This window comes from Nansenia antarctica (genome assembly GCF_963989245.1).
Source record: "Nansenia antarctica genome assembly, chromosome: 2".
In the NCBI taxonomy this organism is placed as follows: domain Eukaryota; kingdom Metazoa; phylum Chordata; class Actinopteri; order Argentiniformes; family Microstomatidae; genus Nansenia; species Nansenia antarctica.
In genome coordinates, this window is record NC_137675.1 from 10,115,964 (window position 1) to 10,132,762 (window position 16,799).

General features: G+C 45.9%; 1 protein-coding gene across 1 annotated transcript in view; it reads left to right on the forward strand.

The window, feature by feature from the left end:
* The window catches only part of LOC308149776 (vasoactive intestinal polypeptide receptor 2-like), a gene marked incomplete at both ends in the record, with an annotated part of 48,878 nt that overhangs the window by 20,174 nt on the left and 11,905 nt on the right, over positions 1–16,799 (forward strand). Inside the window, 2 exons of the mRNA XM_080522666.1 lie at positions 3,304–3,417; positions 8,414–8,505. Of these exons, the coding sequence (XP_080378792.1) occupies positions 3,304–3,417; positions 8,414–8,505 (206 nt within the window). The remainder of the gene's footprint in view (positions 1–3,303; positions 3,418–8,413; positions 8,506–16,799) is intronic.

Below are 16,799 nucleotides of genomic sequence, written 5' to 3' on the forward strand. Positions count from 1 at the left end.
ACGGATGTTGCGCGCGGTTGAACAGAATTCGTTTCCTCGGCCACTCAACTCATGACATGCATTTTTTGTGAGATGTTACAAAATAAAAATACGATGGGCCGGTTTCACAGACGAGGCTTTGATCCTAGCCTAATCCTGGACTAGAAAGCCTCTGCAATGGAGATTTTACATTGAAAGTGTGATGTAGTCTAGGACTAGGCTTTAAGCCTTGTCTGTGAAACCGGCCTGAAATCTCTCTTCTGGAGGCACTAGGAGTGGTGGTGTGGTGTGTGGTTATAGTGTGTAGTGATGTGGTGTGGTGTGTGGTTATAGTGTGTAGTGGTGTGGTGTGGTGTGGTGTGTAGTGATGTGGTGTGTGGTTATAGTGTGTAGTGGTGTGGTGTGATGTGGTGTGTAGTGATGTGGTGTGTGGTTATATTGTGTAGTGGTGTGGTGTGTGGTTATAGTGTGTAGTGGTGTGGTGTGGTGTGGTGTGGTGTGTGGTTATAGTGTGTAGTGGTGTGGTGTGATGTGGTGTGTAGTGATGTGGTGTGTGGTTATAGTGTGTAGTGGTGTGGTGTGGTGTGTAGTGATGTGGTGTGTGGTTATAGTGTGTAGTGGTGTGGTGTGGTGTGGTGTGTAGTGATGTGGTGTGTGGTTATAGTGTGTAGTGGTCTGGTGTGTAGTGGTTTGGTGTGTGGTGTGTAGTGGTGTGGTGTGTAGTGATGTGGTGTGTGGTTATAGTGTGTAGTGGTGTGGTGTGCAGTGGTTTGGTGTGTGGTGTGTAGTGGTGTGTAGTGTTATGGTGTGTAGTGGTGTGGTGTGTAGTGGTGTGTAGTGGTGTGGTGTGTAGTGGTGTGGTGTGGTGTGTAGTGGTGTGGTGTGTAGTGGTGTGGTGTGTAGTGTTGTGGTGTGTAGTGGTGTGGTGTGTAGTGGTGTGTAGTGGTGTGGTGTGTAGTGGTGTGGTGTGGTGTGTAGTGGTGTGGTGTGTAGTGATGTGGTGTGTAGCGGTGTGTAGTGTTGTGGTGTGTAGTGGTGTGTAGTGATGTGGTGTCTAGTGGTGTGGTGTGTAGTGGTGTGTAGTGCCTGGTGTGTAGTGGTGTGGTGTGTAGTGGTGTGGTGTGGTGTGTAGTGGTGTGGTGTGTAGTGGTGTGGTGTGTAGTGATGTGGTGTGTAGTGATGTGGTGTGTAGTTGGCCGTTTGAATGTGTTGATTTGCAAAACCCTCAGCCAAGACACATGGGTCCCTGGGCTGGCCTCATCAGAATGTCAGCCTTGGTTAAATATTTGTACATTTGTGTTTGTGGTCCAGATAAGCAGCTCCAACCCACTAAGATGACTTTTGACACATCGCCACTTTCCGTTAGAATGGAAATAACTCGCTTTATTTTGTATTTATTTTTAACTCACTCAAAGTAAACGTTGAACACGGCTTTATGACCCCAGCATATTGTGAGCTTACTACAAAATACATCTACCAGGGGTTTGAACCGGGGACCTCTCCACCATGGGTGGCACAGGCGTGAACCGCTATACCAAGATGACACCCCAGGGCTGTGTTTGGGCTGAGAGGTTTCAGGCAGGGCTTCCCTCATCACGACAGCGTGATTCCGATCATGTCTGCTACACAAACCGTAGTCCTGCGAGCTCTACACCATGACGCCCACTCACCGCGCCAGACCTTGTGATTCTGCTCCGAAGGTGCCGCACAAATTAAACTAATTGGGTAGAGAAGTCATTCTGAATAAGTGTTAATTGGGGAAATACAGGGAAATACAGTAACTTCAGTAGCTTGTTAAAGAGACTTCAGTAGCTGGTTAAAAACCCTCTAGGGGTGTTGCACCCGTTGTTTGGCTATCCCACTATAGGACTTGTTATGATACAAAAGCATGAAAACGTGGTGTGAACCATGAGTTCCTTTGGTTTGGGGTCACGTTTAGAAACATCCCAGTCTCTAGTGGAAAAGCGTCCTTTGAACATCCTCTTTTGAATTCCATATAGAACCCCTTTGAGTTCCATATAGAACCCCTTTCCACAGAGTTATATATATAGAGCTATATAGAACCCCAAAAACTTCTTCAAAGGGTTCTCGCCCTCTCTGAACCCTCTCTGAACCCGTGTACCATTTCCCTCAGATCAGGCAACAGACAATATTACAGCCAATTAGACAATACTAAGCCACTTATCCATGGAACGTACCCAGTTACATCAGGATCACGCAGTTTCCCCCATGACAGAACATGCAATCGGCTAATTCACCGGATACGATCATCTTCCTTTGCCTGTAACAACTGAGTGACTGTGCTCTACTGAAATAGTCATGGTTTAGAACAAGGCCGACAGACAGATGTCTTTTAGAGCCGCAGCAACCACTCTACTGCACATTGACACTGCTCTTGATCTACTCGTGGGCGAAACGTGTTTATTTGTGGGTTCGGTTTTCATCTATTCATCTTATTTTCTACACTAAACAGTGCATGTTCATTCTTGTTTCTGATGTTAATAGGGTTCTTTTTATAGACGCGTTTTGACAGTGCGATGCTCTCGGCTGCATCTCCCATCTCGCGCGCGGGGGGGGGGGGGCTACATTGTCACTGAGCTCAATCGTTTTGTTTTTGCTGCTAAAGTGGCTCAAAAGGGTTGGGCTGTAAAGTCCGCCCCGGGCACTTCAACACCCTCTCCGTTCAAAAACGATCTGTTTCAGGATTCACGTTTCAGTGCGACGCTCTGTCTCTCTGTCTGCGTTGTCCTAACTTCACTGTTCTTTCAGAGACTAAATATATACACCCATTAATCTGTTTCATCCCACGTGTATACAGTGCACACTCTGGAGTTTAAAAATAGTCATAGACGACGATTCGTTTGGAATGAGCAGTAGTTGTTTATACGGTATCATGTCGATGTTTATGTAAGGTAAATAACAGGGTTCTCCCCAAAGAATGTTAGGCCCTGCACCACCTTGTCGAACCTGGCTCCGCCACGGTGTAAACATCTCAGAGCAGATGAAACTGATATGTTGTTAATGATAGAGCGACTATCTTTGATTGTCAGTGACATCGTTGTCAAAAACGAAAGCAAAAGTGTTATTAAGTTCCTCCGGGAATATAGCCTTTTTGACAGGAATAGTGACAAGTGTGTCGGTTTTTATAATAAGCGATATAATCCAGCGATTTCGATAATACAATCCTTGGATTTCATTCAGATGTGATGTGTACTGTACAATAGTTGAATGTACTGTGAGAAGGAATGTTGCATAAAAAATAAAAATAAACGCTTTTTGAAATATTATTTTTTTCTAACATGCTACATTTATTTCTGTTGACAGGAGAGGGATGCAAAGGATTCTGGGACAACATATCATGTTGGGACCGCGCCGGCATCGGAGAGACGGTCACCATCCCCTGTCCCAGGGTCCTCAAGGCTCTGTTTGGCAGGAATGGTACGATATCACTGTTCTCTTTCTTCTTGTCGTACCTCCGTTTAGGTTGAAGGGACCATGTCGTCTGAACACAGATTGTCCAGTGTTTTAGTTGGTGTTTCCTCCCTGTGAAGTTGAACAGTATGATGGCCTTCCCTGACGATGACGGCAGTTTGAAGAGTGCACCTCAAATTACGTCTGGTTTTGCGTGGGTGTGATTGTGGCCCCCTCCTCCACTGAAGTTAGTGCACCAATGACAACCAAGTACAACTCAATCAATTTCCCTCCCATTTTAGCCAGCTAGCAGAGACAGTTAGCCAGCTAGCAGAGATAGTTCCGGATAGTTAATCGATAACTCGATGAAACTGGCCATTTAAAATGTTGACTTTTCAATACAACGGTATGCAAACGATGGGGTTATCTTGTCTTTTGAGCTAGTACAGTGTTGTATTTTGCTAGCTAGAAAAAACACAATGCAACTGCAAGCAGAAATGCTAGATAAATCCACATATGATAAACAATTGGTAAGCATTACACTTAGGAAAGAAAGTGTATATATGAAAGAACGACTCACAAGACCCCTCAGCAGATGCTGCTTTTCCAGGAAAGACGGAGGCCAGAGAAAAAGAATGAGAATAAACATTTTGTGACCGAAAATACACACAATGACTTCTTAAGCCCTTTTCACACATACAAGCCTCCCCAGTAGATGCCATGGGATTTCCAGGGTCGGCTTATGTCTGAATGCGAATGACAAGGGAAATCCGCCCGGGCAATTACCCGGGTCCAGACCATGTATAATTCCATGGAAAGTACTGGGTCACGGTAAGTGTGAATAGAAGCCTGAACATTCCCTGGTCAGTCTCCTTTCACAGCTGTCCTGCATCGCCGGACATATATATATGGTATATGGCAGTCTCACGCGCCTGTCTCGTTCGAATCATGTCTACTACATTCCAGTTCTACATCCAGTTGAATGCGTGATTCAAGTAGCTCGAGTAAGCCCGGGACAGCCCGGGATAGTATTTCCAATCAGAGTTAGCTAGATTACTTACTTAGCTAGCTTACTTACTTATCAAATGTACATTTTGTAGTATAGACACATTACGCAGCAGTGCACACACACCATCTCCTTTCACACATTAGCACACAGCGCAGTCAGCGCAGTCAACACATCATCAGCCAAAGTAGTGATCAATATAATTCTACATTGATTGATCATTGTATGACAGCAAACCTCATCCAATGCAGAAAATATAACAGACGTCGGAAGTTTGCGACCATCCACCACGATGAAGCCCCCGTCTTCCCCCGCCGCGGCTCCACGGTTCTTAGGTGGAAAGGCATTTTTAACGAACTCCCAGCAAAGTCAAAACACGAAAATCTGCACTCACTACCTTTGATTTCAATGCTGCTATTGTTTGCGAAGTTACAAGATCCTTACATCCCAGGCGCGTGAGACTGCCATATTATATCTGCCATATATCATACCTCCGTTTTATATGTATTAATCATCATATTTTTCGATATAAAACAAAGGTATGATATATGGTATATGGCAGTCTCACACGCCTGTCTCGGTCCAGTTCTGCATCCAGTTGAATGCGTGATTCAAGACCCGGGTCGTAGGCATGAGTGCGCAACTAGGTAATTGCCGGCTAGTCTGGTCATGTGTGAACGGTGAAAATGCCCATCTGACACAGGTCGGGATTCCATGCAATTTACAGGGAACTATGTGTGAAAGGGGCTTTAGATACCCAGAGAAAACGTCATTGGAAATTAAAATGAGAACGATTATATGGCCTCTTTAAATCTTTCGTTTGTGTGAGTGTGTGTGTGTGTGTGTGTGTGTGTGTGTGCGTGCGTGCGTGCGTGCGTGCGTGTGTGTGTGTGTGTGCGTGCGTGTGTGTGCGCGCGGTGTGGGTGTCTGTAATACCAGTCCCAGATCATATACATGGTTGCTTCGTTTAGATTTCCTCAAGCAATGTTCTCGTTTTGTCTGAGATGACTACTGTACATGTTACGTAAGCAACACTTCAGTTTGGAAAAGTTCATGCTCACACATACACACACACACACACACACACACACACACACGTACACACAGTTCTACAGACCCATGTTTCTCATTTACACACCAGTGTAATGTCCATTTCATGCTGTTTTGGCACAATGGGGACAAGAGAATAGAGTCAACCGAGACAGAGTGTGTGTGTGTGTGTGTGTGTGTGTGTGTGTGTGTCTGTGTGTCTGTTCTCATTTTGTCTGAGATGACAATATGTTGCATAAAAAGCACTTGAGTTTGTCATAGTCAATGCTCAACACACACACACTCACAGTTCTATAGACCCATGTTTCTCATTTCACAGCACTTGACAGCTGTGTAGGACAGTGTAATGTCCATGAGGCTAGAATCGTCAGAGAGCGAGAGAGAGAGAGAGAGAGTGTGTGTGTGTGTGTGTGTGTGTGTGTGTGTGTGGGGGGGGGGGGGGGCGGGCGGGCGTGCATGCATCCGTGTGTGTGTATGTGTGTGTGTGTGTGTGTGTGTGTGTGTAGGCTATAGGCACAGTTTTAAGAACTAGCACAATTTTCCACTGAATCATGAACGGAGGAATGATATGTTCTGTACTGCCTGGACCAGAGGCAACATGAATCGCATCTGCTCACGCCACGGTGCCCAGTGACCCGTATACTATAGATCTCAGCACCTACTGATGCCAATCGATAGATCCCAGCATGCACTAGTGCCAGTGTAGACCCCAGCATGCACTGGTGCCAGTCTATAGATCCCAGCATGCACTGGTGCCAGTCGATAGATCCCAGCCAGCAGACAGTCCACTAGTCTCCTCTCTGGGTTTTCCCCAGGATGTGTGAACCAGCTCTGGATTACATTATCAAAACCCGACTCGCGTTTATTCAAGCGGTAATATTGTCCAGCTGTTCCGTGTTTCGCCGGTTCCACACACAGGTCAGGCGCAGAAATTGGATATTGCTCACTGTGACCGTTGTTATAATAGGAAGTCAAGTCGAAGTCAAAAGTCGAAAAAGGGAAGAAAGAAAAGTCGCCATGAACCCGTCGTTTCGGCTGTGACTTGTATCGGTTGCTATGGGAGACCAGGGACTTGATTTTGTGTTGTAGAAAATCGTTTCTTTTCTCTCTCTCTCTCTCTTTGTGTTTATTGTTACGCTACCTGTGCTCAACACGGCGGTTTGATGGCAGTTCTATCAAACACTGCTCCTCTTCAGCCCTCTCCCTCTGTAAATCCACCAGGGAGGCTGGTGGAGGACAGACACATTGTAATGCATGCGGTGGTGGTGGTGGTGGTGGCTGGCTGGCTGGCTATGTTCTAATTAACTGAGAAAACCCATAATGACTTCGGGGGTCCGGTGTCGGAGACTCAGGACGACTGTGGTTGTTCACGGAGAGGGTCCGTGCGGAGGGGGACTGGGGGGGCCGCGTGACAGAGTCACTGGTGTCACAGAGGCGAGGAACACAGCCCCGTGGGTTTAGTAGACAGCATAGTCCACCAGGGCACAACACACACACACACACACACACACACACACACACCAGAAGAGAGACAGTACTATCCACAGGCTGAGACAGACACAGAGACTCTGGAGAGGGCAGGGGACGAGGGGAGGAGGACGGGAGAGGGGGATGAGGGGAGGAGGAGGGGAGAGGGGATGAGGGGAGAGGCCAGGAGGAGGAGAGGGCAGGAAGAGAGGGGAGGAGAGGACACGAAAGGAGAAGAGATGGGATGGGAGGAGGAGGAGGAAAGAGGAGGGAGAAGGGGAGGAGAGGAGAGGGGAGAGAAGAAGGAGGGGAGGACGGGACACAAAAGGAGAAGCGAAGGGAGGGAGGGGAGGGAAGGGGAGGGAAGGAGGGAAGTGGGAGGGGAGGACGGGACACAAAAGGAGAAGCGAAGGGAGGGAGGGGAGGGAAGGGGAGGGAAGGAGGGAAGTGGGAGGGGAGGAAAGGAGAGGGAAGGACACTGGGAATATAAACAAGTCCCTCATATCCTTGTTCTTCTTACATTCCACTGCCCTCCGCCTGTCAAACACTCTGCCCATGCTTACCCTACCTTGCCACACACACACACACACATCGGCACTCACGCATGCAAACACACACACACACACACACACACACACACACACAAACTCACCAAACCCTGATGTTTACATCCCCAGACACACTCTCTGGTCTCCATGTTCTAGAGACTTCTGTCTGGAATGCCAAGCTGAGGGATAGGTTACATTCCATATTCAACAGACTGTGTGTGTGTGTGTGTGTGTGTGTGTGTGTGTGTGTGTGTGTGTGTGTGTGTGTGTGTGCATGTGCATGTGCGTGTGCATGTGTGCGTGTGTTTTTGTGTGTGTGTGTGTGTGTGTGTGTGTGTGTGCATGTGCATGTGCGTGTGCATGTCTGTGTGCGTGCGTGTGTGTGTTTGGCCAAAAAGTGCCCCTGAATTGATATGGAATGACAGACCTTACCCCCTGAGAAAGAAAGAAAGTTTTGAAAGCGGACAGATCTCAGATAAAAAAAACATGTTTACTCTTCCAATAAATCCAATAAAACACTATCAACAGCAGCCTGGAGGCAACATCTAATGGAAACCATCATCCAACATAAATGAAGAAGAAACGCTGCACCATTCAAGTGTGTGTGTGTGTGTGTGTGTGTGTGTGTGTGCGTGTGTGTGTGAGTGGTCCGTGTGTGTGTGTGTGTGTGTGTGTGTGTGTGTGTGTGTGTGTGTGCATGGAGCATAAACATGTCCATCACGCTGAGTAGCCTTAATAGGTATATGACCCTGGAGGCGTTGTCAACATTGGTCACAATCAACATGGACAGCATCTAAAGTGTCGTGCTAGCACCTACAGCCATCATCTGTCTGACATGTAGCATCAAAGCTACAACGGAGGGAACCACTTATGAGTGTTCGGGCGTGGGGGGGGGGTTGCTAACTGTAGATAGAAGCATTGAAATAACAATAACCATGTTTTTCTTACTCAGGAAATATTAGCAAAAACTGCACAGCGGGCGGATGGTCAGATGTGTTCCCCAACATCAGCAGTGCGTGTGGAGACGATGCTAAGCAAGATAAGGTAAGCGTGGTTGTGTGTGTGTGTGTGTGTGTCTGCCGTGTGTGTGTGTCTGCCGTGTGTGTGTGTGTGTGTGTGTGTGTGTGTGTGGAGTGTGTACCGTTCAGTGTGTGATCATCGAGATTGATCCTCTCATACGTGTGGTGATATCTTCATCGCAGGCTTTCAAGTGTTATTTAATCGTTTTTGCTCAATATCTTTCTGCCGGCCTGTCTTTAAATGATTTAGAGAAATCAATACAAGTCGACCTTTTTCGGTTTTCATTGTCTGCACTCTGTCTATGGTGACGGTCTAGAGTAAATGTGTGTATGTGTGTGTGTGTGTGTGTGTGTGTGTGTGTGTTGGGGGGAGATCCTCTTCTGTCCGTTGATTTGACTAGTGACGTGTCACTAAAAGGTGTACCCCAGGGCTCAATCTTAGCTCCCACTCTTTTTGCCATTTACATAAATGATATTGCCTGCTCTGTTCTAGACTCATCTATCCATCTCTACGCTGATGACACAGTCCTTTATGCAGTTGGCCCCTCCCCAGACATAGTACTGGCATCACTTCAAGATAGTTTCCCGCAAGGTCCAGCAGGCCTTCTCCTCCCTAAACCTCCCGCTTAACACCAGCAAGACCAAGGTCATGTGGTTCGGGAGGAAGGGCTCCGCTACACCCCCACCAGGCCCATATATCACCACCCTTGATGGGGCTGTCCTAGACCAGGTCACTGAATACTAATATTTCGGTATCTGACTAGACAGCACCCTATCCTTCTCACACCACATAAACAGGTTACAATCTAAGGTCAAATCGAAACTTGCTTTTCTGTGTAGAATGCGTTCCACCTTCACTCACTCTGCTAAACTAACTCTTGTCCAAATGACAATCCTTCCCCTGTTAGACTATGGGGATGTCGTATATAGGACAGCATGCAAGGGCGCACTCCAAAAGCTGGATGTTCTCTACCACTCTGCTATCCGGTTTGCCACTAATGCCCCTTTCAAAGCACACCACTGCACTCTATACTCCTCTGTCTACTGGCCATCCCTGCACACCCGTCGTAATATCCACTGGCTCATGCTCATCTACAAAACCCTCCTTGGTCTGTCCCCCACCCTACCTGTGTCCCTTGCTGCAAATTACGTCTGCTGCCCACAACACCCGGTCTGCTCACCATATTCTCCTAAAAATTCCCAAAACAAACACTGCACAAGGTCAATCTTCATTCAGGGCTGTTGCAGCCAATGACTGGAACAATTGACAGAAATCACTCAAACTGGACACTTATGTTCAAATCAGCTTTTAAGGACTCCATCATGGACATTCTCACTGACACATGCAACTGCTTCTCAACCCTCTAGTGCTTTTCCAAACCCTCCCTGTTGGCTGCTTACTGTCTGTCCCATGCATGGCTGTTGACTTCCTGTGTCTGTCCAAATTTGCATACTGTATGTATTGCTAATTTTTAAAATGCTGTTAGTGTGCTTTCTGTTGTGCTTAATGTCGTGCGGGTTTATGTGGATGTGTGACGCTGTCCTTTTAACTTCTAACTGATGCTGTGACTGTAAGTGGAGGAGGTGTTGGAGATGTCTGTATGTTTCTATTTTTTAACTGTGCTGGAAATGCTTGGATGTGTGCCGCTGTCTGTCCTGTGTGTTCTTTGTTTTTAACATGTAACCTGATTTCTTTTCAGCCCCTCCCCCTAAGAGGCTTTTGTCTTTTGCCAGGCAGCCAATGCAAATAAAAATGAGTTCTTATTGGCCTGGCTGGTTAAATAAAGGTTACTTATTTTTTTTAAATTGTGTGTGTGTGTGTGTGTGTGTGTGTGTGTGAGTGTGTGTGTGTGTGTGTGTGTGTGTGTGTGTGTGTGTGTGTGTGTGTGAGTGTACATACCTACAGTACATGGCCTTGGATAGCCCAGATGCAACACAGACGCCTTCAAGGCTAAAGGAAACATCCTGCTCAGCGTGGCACCCATCTAAACATTCTACTACTATGTCACTATAATCTCTCTGTCACACACACACACACACACACACACACACACACACGGCAGACACATGGCAGACACACACACACAGGGCTGGACTGGCCATCTGGCATACCGGGCATTTGCCCGGTGGGCCGCGGTAGTTTTGGGCCGAGCCGGCTGAAAGCTACCATCGAACGGCCCATAAATCGGGGACAGCGGCCCATTGGGCAATTTTCTGTACAGACACTGGGCTGGCCCAATCAACAGATATATATACATTATATATATATATATATATTTAAACCTATATATATATATATATACACGCACACATATATACATACCAGTTTTGACATCTTGAATGTTGTTGGGTTTTACACAAAAAAGTGGTGTTTTTACAGAATTCGAGGAAAAAGCTTTTTGTTTTTATTTTTATGTTTTGTGTTGATTCGAAAAATGATCCGATCCGTGACTCAAAAACCGTGACACGATCCGTGAGTTAGATGATCCGTTACACCCCTAATAGCTGTACAGCTGGGTTTCCGTTAACCGGTAGTTACCGGTCTTTGTCCGGTAAAATATGTTGGTAAAGTCCGACATATTTAAACCACTTCGGTCATAATGTCCGGTGAAAATAATTCCCTCTAAGCACAATTTGAATACAATTTGCTAAAAATAAATTGTCACGTATTCTGATTCCTTCTATATTAAAAAAGACATATACAGTATAGGCTATATATTTTATTAATGTGTAGGCTAGCACTAGCCTATGCGATGAAGAAACAGCGGTAATTTATAAGTAATACATTTGAGAGCATGGCATCGGTGGACAACCTGCACTCGGAGCTGAAAAGCTTAGCAAGCCAGTGGGACAAGCTGAAAACATCACCACTAGAAGAATATGTGACCAGGACAGTGGAAGAGGGACCCGTTGGAGGAAAGGAAGAGGACATGGAGATCATCACCAAAAGTTGTGCCTTCTGCAAAGAGTGCCCGCTGTGCTGCTACCAAATTCTGCAGAGATTCAACATGCTCACAGATGCATACCCCTGCTTGGACTTGCATACAAGATCTTGATGACATTGTCAATAACCCAGGTGGCCTGCGAGCGATCATTCTCAACACTTAAGTACATAAAAAGCAGACTGGGGAGCAGCCTGTCTTCCAGCAAACTGGAAGCCTTCATGTTGATGGCCACTGTGGCTTTGGACACAGACACTGTCATTGACAAAGTGGCAGAGAAGAGTGAGCTCATGAGGAAACTGCTGTTGTACTAAGGTTAGAGAATATTCAAATACAATTATTCTAATAATTTAGCAGCTTTTTAGACTGAAGATAATTTGATCATGTGACTCACTCATTGTTATCCCCAGTTCCCCACCTCTCTAAGGATGCCCTGTATGGTTCATTGTCCATTGTTGTTGAGACTAGTATCCAGAGGGCCATGCAGCCTTTTCCACTAAGTGAGTATACAGTACAGTAGCTGTCAGGTTTTTTTTCTCCATTTTCTGGAAGATGCTCTGATCATCTGAATCTGTCACATGATAATGTACAATTTACAATTTTGAATTAATTATCTGTCTCTCTCCCTCTCTCTCCATCATGAGATGGCATTATTGTTATAGTTTGTTGAAGTGGCTGTTTTCCAGATATGCTGCTATCTCTACATTGTTCTACAGTAAGTAAAAAGGTACTAATAATGATGAAATTATTACTACTACTACTAAATGATCATGTCTTAGTCTCACCCTTGTCTCTGTCTCTGTTTCTCTCTCTCTCTCAAAGGTCGGCGTTGCCGTTTGTTTGAAAAATTTCACTGGACTTCACAGTCTTTCTTTTCCATTTAGCAGTGAGTTCACAGTCTATGCTGTATTTATTACTAGTACTTAAATATTTGAATTTATTATATATTATTTAATATAATAAAACATTTGAAATTATTCTTTGACTTCTGGTGCTTTTTCTTTGATAACATTTTACTTCTACTATACTTGAGTCAAGTATGGAGATTGTGTACCCCATGGCCACCACCGCCAGTCAAGAGTGAGTGAGTACACTGGTCTACTTGCACTGGTACCATTGCTTACTGCATGTAGTCGTCTTTGTAGTGGTTTGGGGGAATACTACAGTTTGTCATATGACTGTACAGCACAGTATATAAGACGAGTATATAAGGCAAGTATTTTTGTGCTGGTGGGTGTGGTCCGACCGATTGGGGTGGGCCTGTCTGGGCCAAAAATGCCAGGGCCTAATTTTTGTCCCAGTCCAGCCCTGCACACACACATGGCAGACACACACACTCGGCAGACACACACACACACACACACACACACTCACACACAGATGGATCACTTAATCCCACTCTCCATTTCTATCAATGTCATGTGTCAAATCAACGGACGGAAGAGGATCTCCCTCCAACCCCCCCTCCCCCCCCCCTATATCCACCGTCTCAGGTCATCCTGAAACGGTTCAGAAACGCAGTCAGTCCAGCGTACAGCGTATTATCTCATGTTTCAGTCAGTACGGTGTCGTATATTTTTACACATATTAATAGCCTTCTTATATAACGTATATCTTACACATATAACACACATATATAACGTATATTTTTACACATATTACATGTATATATATATATATACATACATATTATTATTGATGGTCGCGGGGAGATTTGGGAATCAATTGTCGCACATGCGCAGACACGCACACGCACACCCCCAAGGGTATAGGCCAATCGGTTCGAGGGCAGACGCCTAGAAGGAAGGATCACGATTGGCCAAGAACATACTGTGATGTGATTGGCTGAGAGACCGGTATAAAACCAGGGGACAAAGAGAGCTCCGGCTGCTTCTGTCTTCCTCTGACCCCGTCGTGACTGTTTGTGTGTAAACCTGATCCTGTGTAATCTGAGGACCCGATCTTGTCTTTTTTGAATAAATATTCTTAACTTTGGTCAGGACTTTTTCCCTCATTTTTGATCACCAAACAGAGAAAATAGACTACAAAGGCGTATTATCTCATGTTTCAGTCAGTACGGCGTATTATCTCGTGTTTCAGTCAGTACGGCGTATTATCTCGTGTTTCAGTCAGTACGGCGTATTATCTCATGTTTCAGTCAGTACGGCGTATTATCTCATGTTTCAGTCAGTACGGCGTACTTCTTATCTCATGTCTCTATCTGCACAGACCAATCCAGATAGCGGGTCTCGTGGCTTGTTGATTTGACATGGGCTGACCCCGGGAGTCCTTCTTTGATTGACTCAAATTAGTATTAATTGTTTTCCCGTAAAAAAAGCTCAAACCTTGATGCGCTGTGAAAACGCCAGGTGTTGACAACGGAGCAATCATCGCATCGCAGGCTAGATAGGGCCCACACACGACGGACGTCTAATCGACCCTGAAATCGCTCTCCGCCAGTTTCGCCTCTCTCCAATTCACTCATTGTTTCATTCAAATTATTTTCAGAACCATGGCCTTCAATAGGCTATTGGCTCTCTCTCTCTCTCTCTCTCTGTCTATGTCTCTGTTTCTCTGTCTCACGTGCTCTCTCTCTCTCTGTTTCTCTCTCTCACATGCTTTCTCTCTCTTGCGTGCTCTCTCTCTCTCTCTCTGTTTCTCTCTCTCACATGCTTTCTCTCTCTCGCATGCTTTCTCTCTCTCTGTTTCGCTTGTGCGTGCTCTCCCTCTCTCTTTGTTTCTCTCTCGCGCGTGCTGTGCTCTCTCTCCCTCCACACACCCTGCTGAACTATTGCGCGCCCCCCCCCCACACACACACACACTTGACTATGACTCAGTACCCCCACCCTGGGATACTATGACATGACAATGACAATACTATGATGGCTGCACATCCCTGGTTAATGTAATCACTCTATAACATTTGCACTACTGATGTGATAAGCTACCACTCTGTACAAGCTACCTAAGCTCATAACTATATAGCTCATGACTCTGAGAGTGCCAGAGCGTTCACGCGACTGCCTCTTATCCAATCAAATTACTTGGTCCCTTTATGACAAATTTACAAACGCAGGCTATATATACCTCTAAACTAAACTGTTACAATACTACCTCTGCACATACTGTGTATTGCATAGTTACCTATATCATGTTCTTATATCACTATTTGAGCTTTTGGTTAGATGCTAAACTGCATTTCGTTGAATAGTAATTCAATACTCTGCGATGACAATAAAGTTGAATCTAATCTCTCTCACGTGTGTGCTCTCGTTCTCTCCGTTTCTATCTCTCTCGCATGCTCTCTCTCTCTCTCCCTCCCTCTCTGTCTCCCTCCCTCCCCCCTCTCTCTCTGTCTCCCTCTCCCCTCTCTCTCTGTCTCTCTCCCTTCCTCTCTCTCTCTCTCTGTCTCTCTCCCTTCCTCTCTCTCTCTCTGTCTCTCTCCCTCCCTCTCTCCCTCCCTCTCTCTCTCTCTCTCTCTCTCTCTCTCCCTCCCTCCCTCTCTGTCTCCCTCCCCCCTCTCTCTCTGTCTCCCTCTCCCCTCTCTCTCTCTCTTCCTCTCTCTCTCTCTCTGTCTCCCTCTCTCTCAAGACTGTCCACTGAACCCATCATTCCTAACCCACCGCAATTTACTGTTTTGAGGGCACACACAAATGCACAAGCACGCAAACACACACAGGCATACAGACAGACACACACACACACACACACACACACACACACACACACAGAGAGACACACACTGTATGATTGCTTTTCAAGGATCACCCCTTTCAGGGATAAGAAGATTTTTGGGATTTCTGACATTGAGTGGACGGATAGCAAACCACTGCTCTCCAGATGAATATTGTAATTGAAATTCCACAGTGAATATACAGTGTTTTACAATAGAGGACGGCGGAGAGTTTGACGTCGTGAAGGTTTGAGGAGAGGTGAAGTGAAGGTTTGACGAAAAACGTCGCCTTAAAGCTGTCTGCTAAACTCTGCTAAACTCACCAGTGCGATGTGGCTTCCCCTGGTGACGGAGCATAACCGGCCTGATGAGACGGTCGGAGTGTCACGGTGTGGTTGTTGTTGCGTCTCCTGTTCCAGATTTACCTGACAACAATAGTTTCACCCCCACTGACTTTGAATGAAAAATAACAAACATTAATCATTTTTCTGTTCCACAGTGAATATGTGTCTCGCTGACTTTTTACATTAAAGGACGGTGTTTCTAGAACTGGCAGTCCTAACGGGCAAGAATGGAAGCATAGATAGATAGATAGATAAATAGACAGACAGACATACAGACATACAGACAGACAGATAGATAGATACATAGATAAATAGATAGGTAGATAGATAGATAAATAAATAGACAGACAGACTGACTGACTGACTGACAGACAGACGGACAGTGAGTTAACATGAATTTACATGAATTAATATCCCCCAGACTGACTCTGATCCCCCCCAATCTTACTGATTTACTAGACCTGCCTGTACATTCTCAACCCTACATCCTGAATACTACAAGCCTCTTCTTTGACGATGTGTCATCTTAGCTGTGTCTCTGATTATATTATTTTTTAAAAACCAGACCTCTAGATCTATCTAATCTCCCGATACAACCAGAGAGATAAGCTATTATGCACGGTCTCTCAATGGGAGACCAATCATTCACTTGTGTCTGTCTGCTACAAAGTAATGACGAAGGCTGTTTTCCTCTCTCTGTCTCTCTCTCTCTCTCTTTTTCTCTCTCTCTCTCTCTCTCTCCCTCCACCCAACCCCTCCCTATCCCTCTGTTTCTCTCCCCCCCACCCCCCCCCCTCTCGTTCTGCGTGTGTGTAAGAGCCCTGTGATACACCAGAGTACAAGGGACACCATTTGCTGTATTTGTCTCTTTCAATTTGTCAACTTATCGCTCAAGCACTGTGAGAGTCAATCAGATCCCCCGTGGCAGCAGCCAAAGTGTCACGTGCCCTGTGTGTGTGTGTGTGTGTGTGTGTGTGCGTGTGTGTGTGTGTGTGTGTGTGTGTTTGTGTGTTTGTGTGTGTGCATGAGTACATGTGCGTGTGCATCCATGTGTGTATTCCTGGGTGTGTGCATGAGTGTGTGTGAATGTGTGCGTGTGTGTGTGTTAGCGTGCATGCATGTGTGTGCCTGCATGTGTGTACATGTGTGTGTGTGTGTGTGTGTGTGTGTGTTTGCCTGCCTGCCTGTTAGCGTGCATACATGTGTGTGCCAGCAGGTGTGTGTGTGCGTGTGTGTGTGTGTGTGTATGTTGATGATTGTCACATTGTGGTATCTCATTGTGGGAGAGTCAGCATTCGATGATGCGGGGGGGGGGGGGGGTTACAGGGGCGGTGTCCTTTGTCCTTGTCGACATTGTATG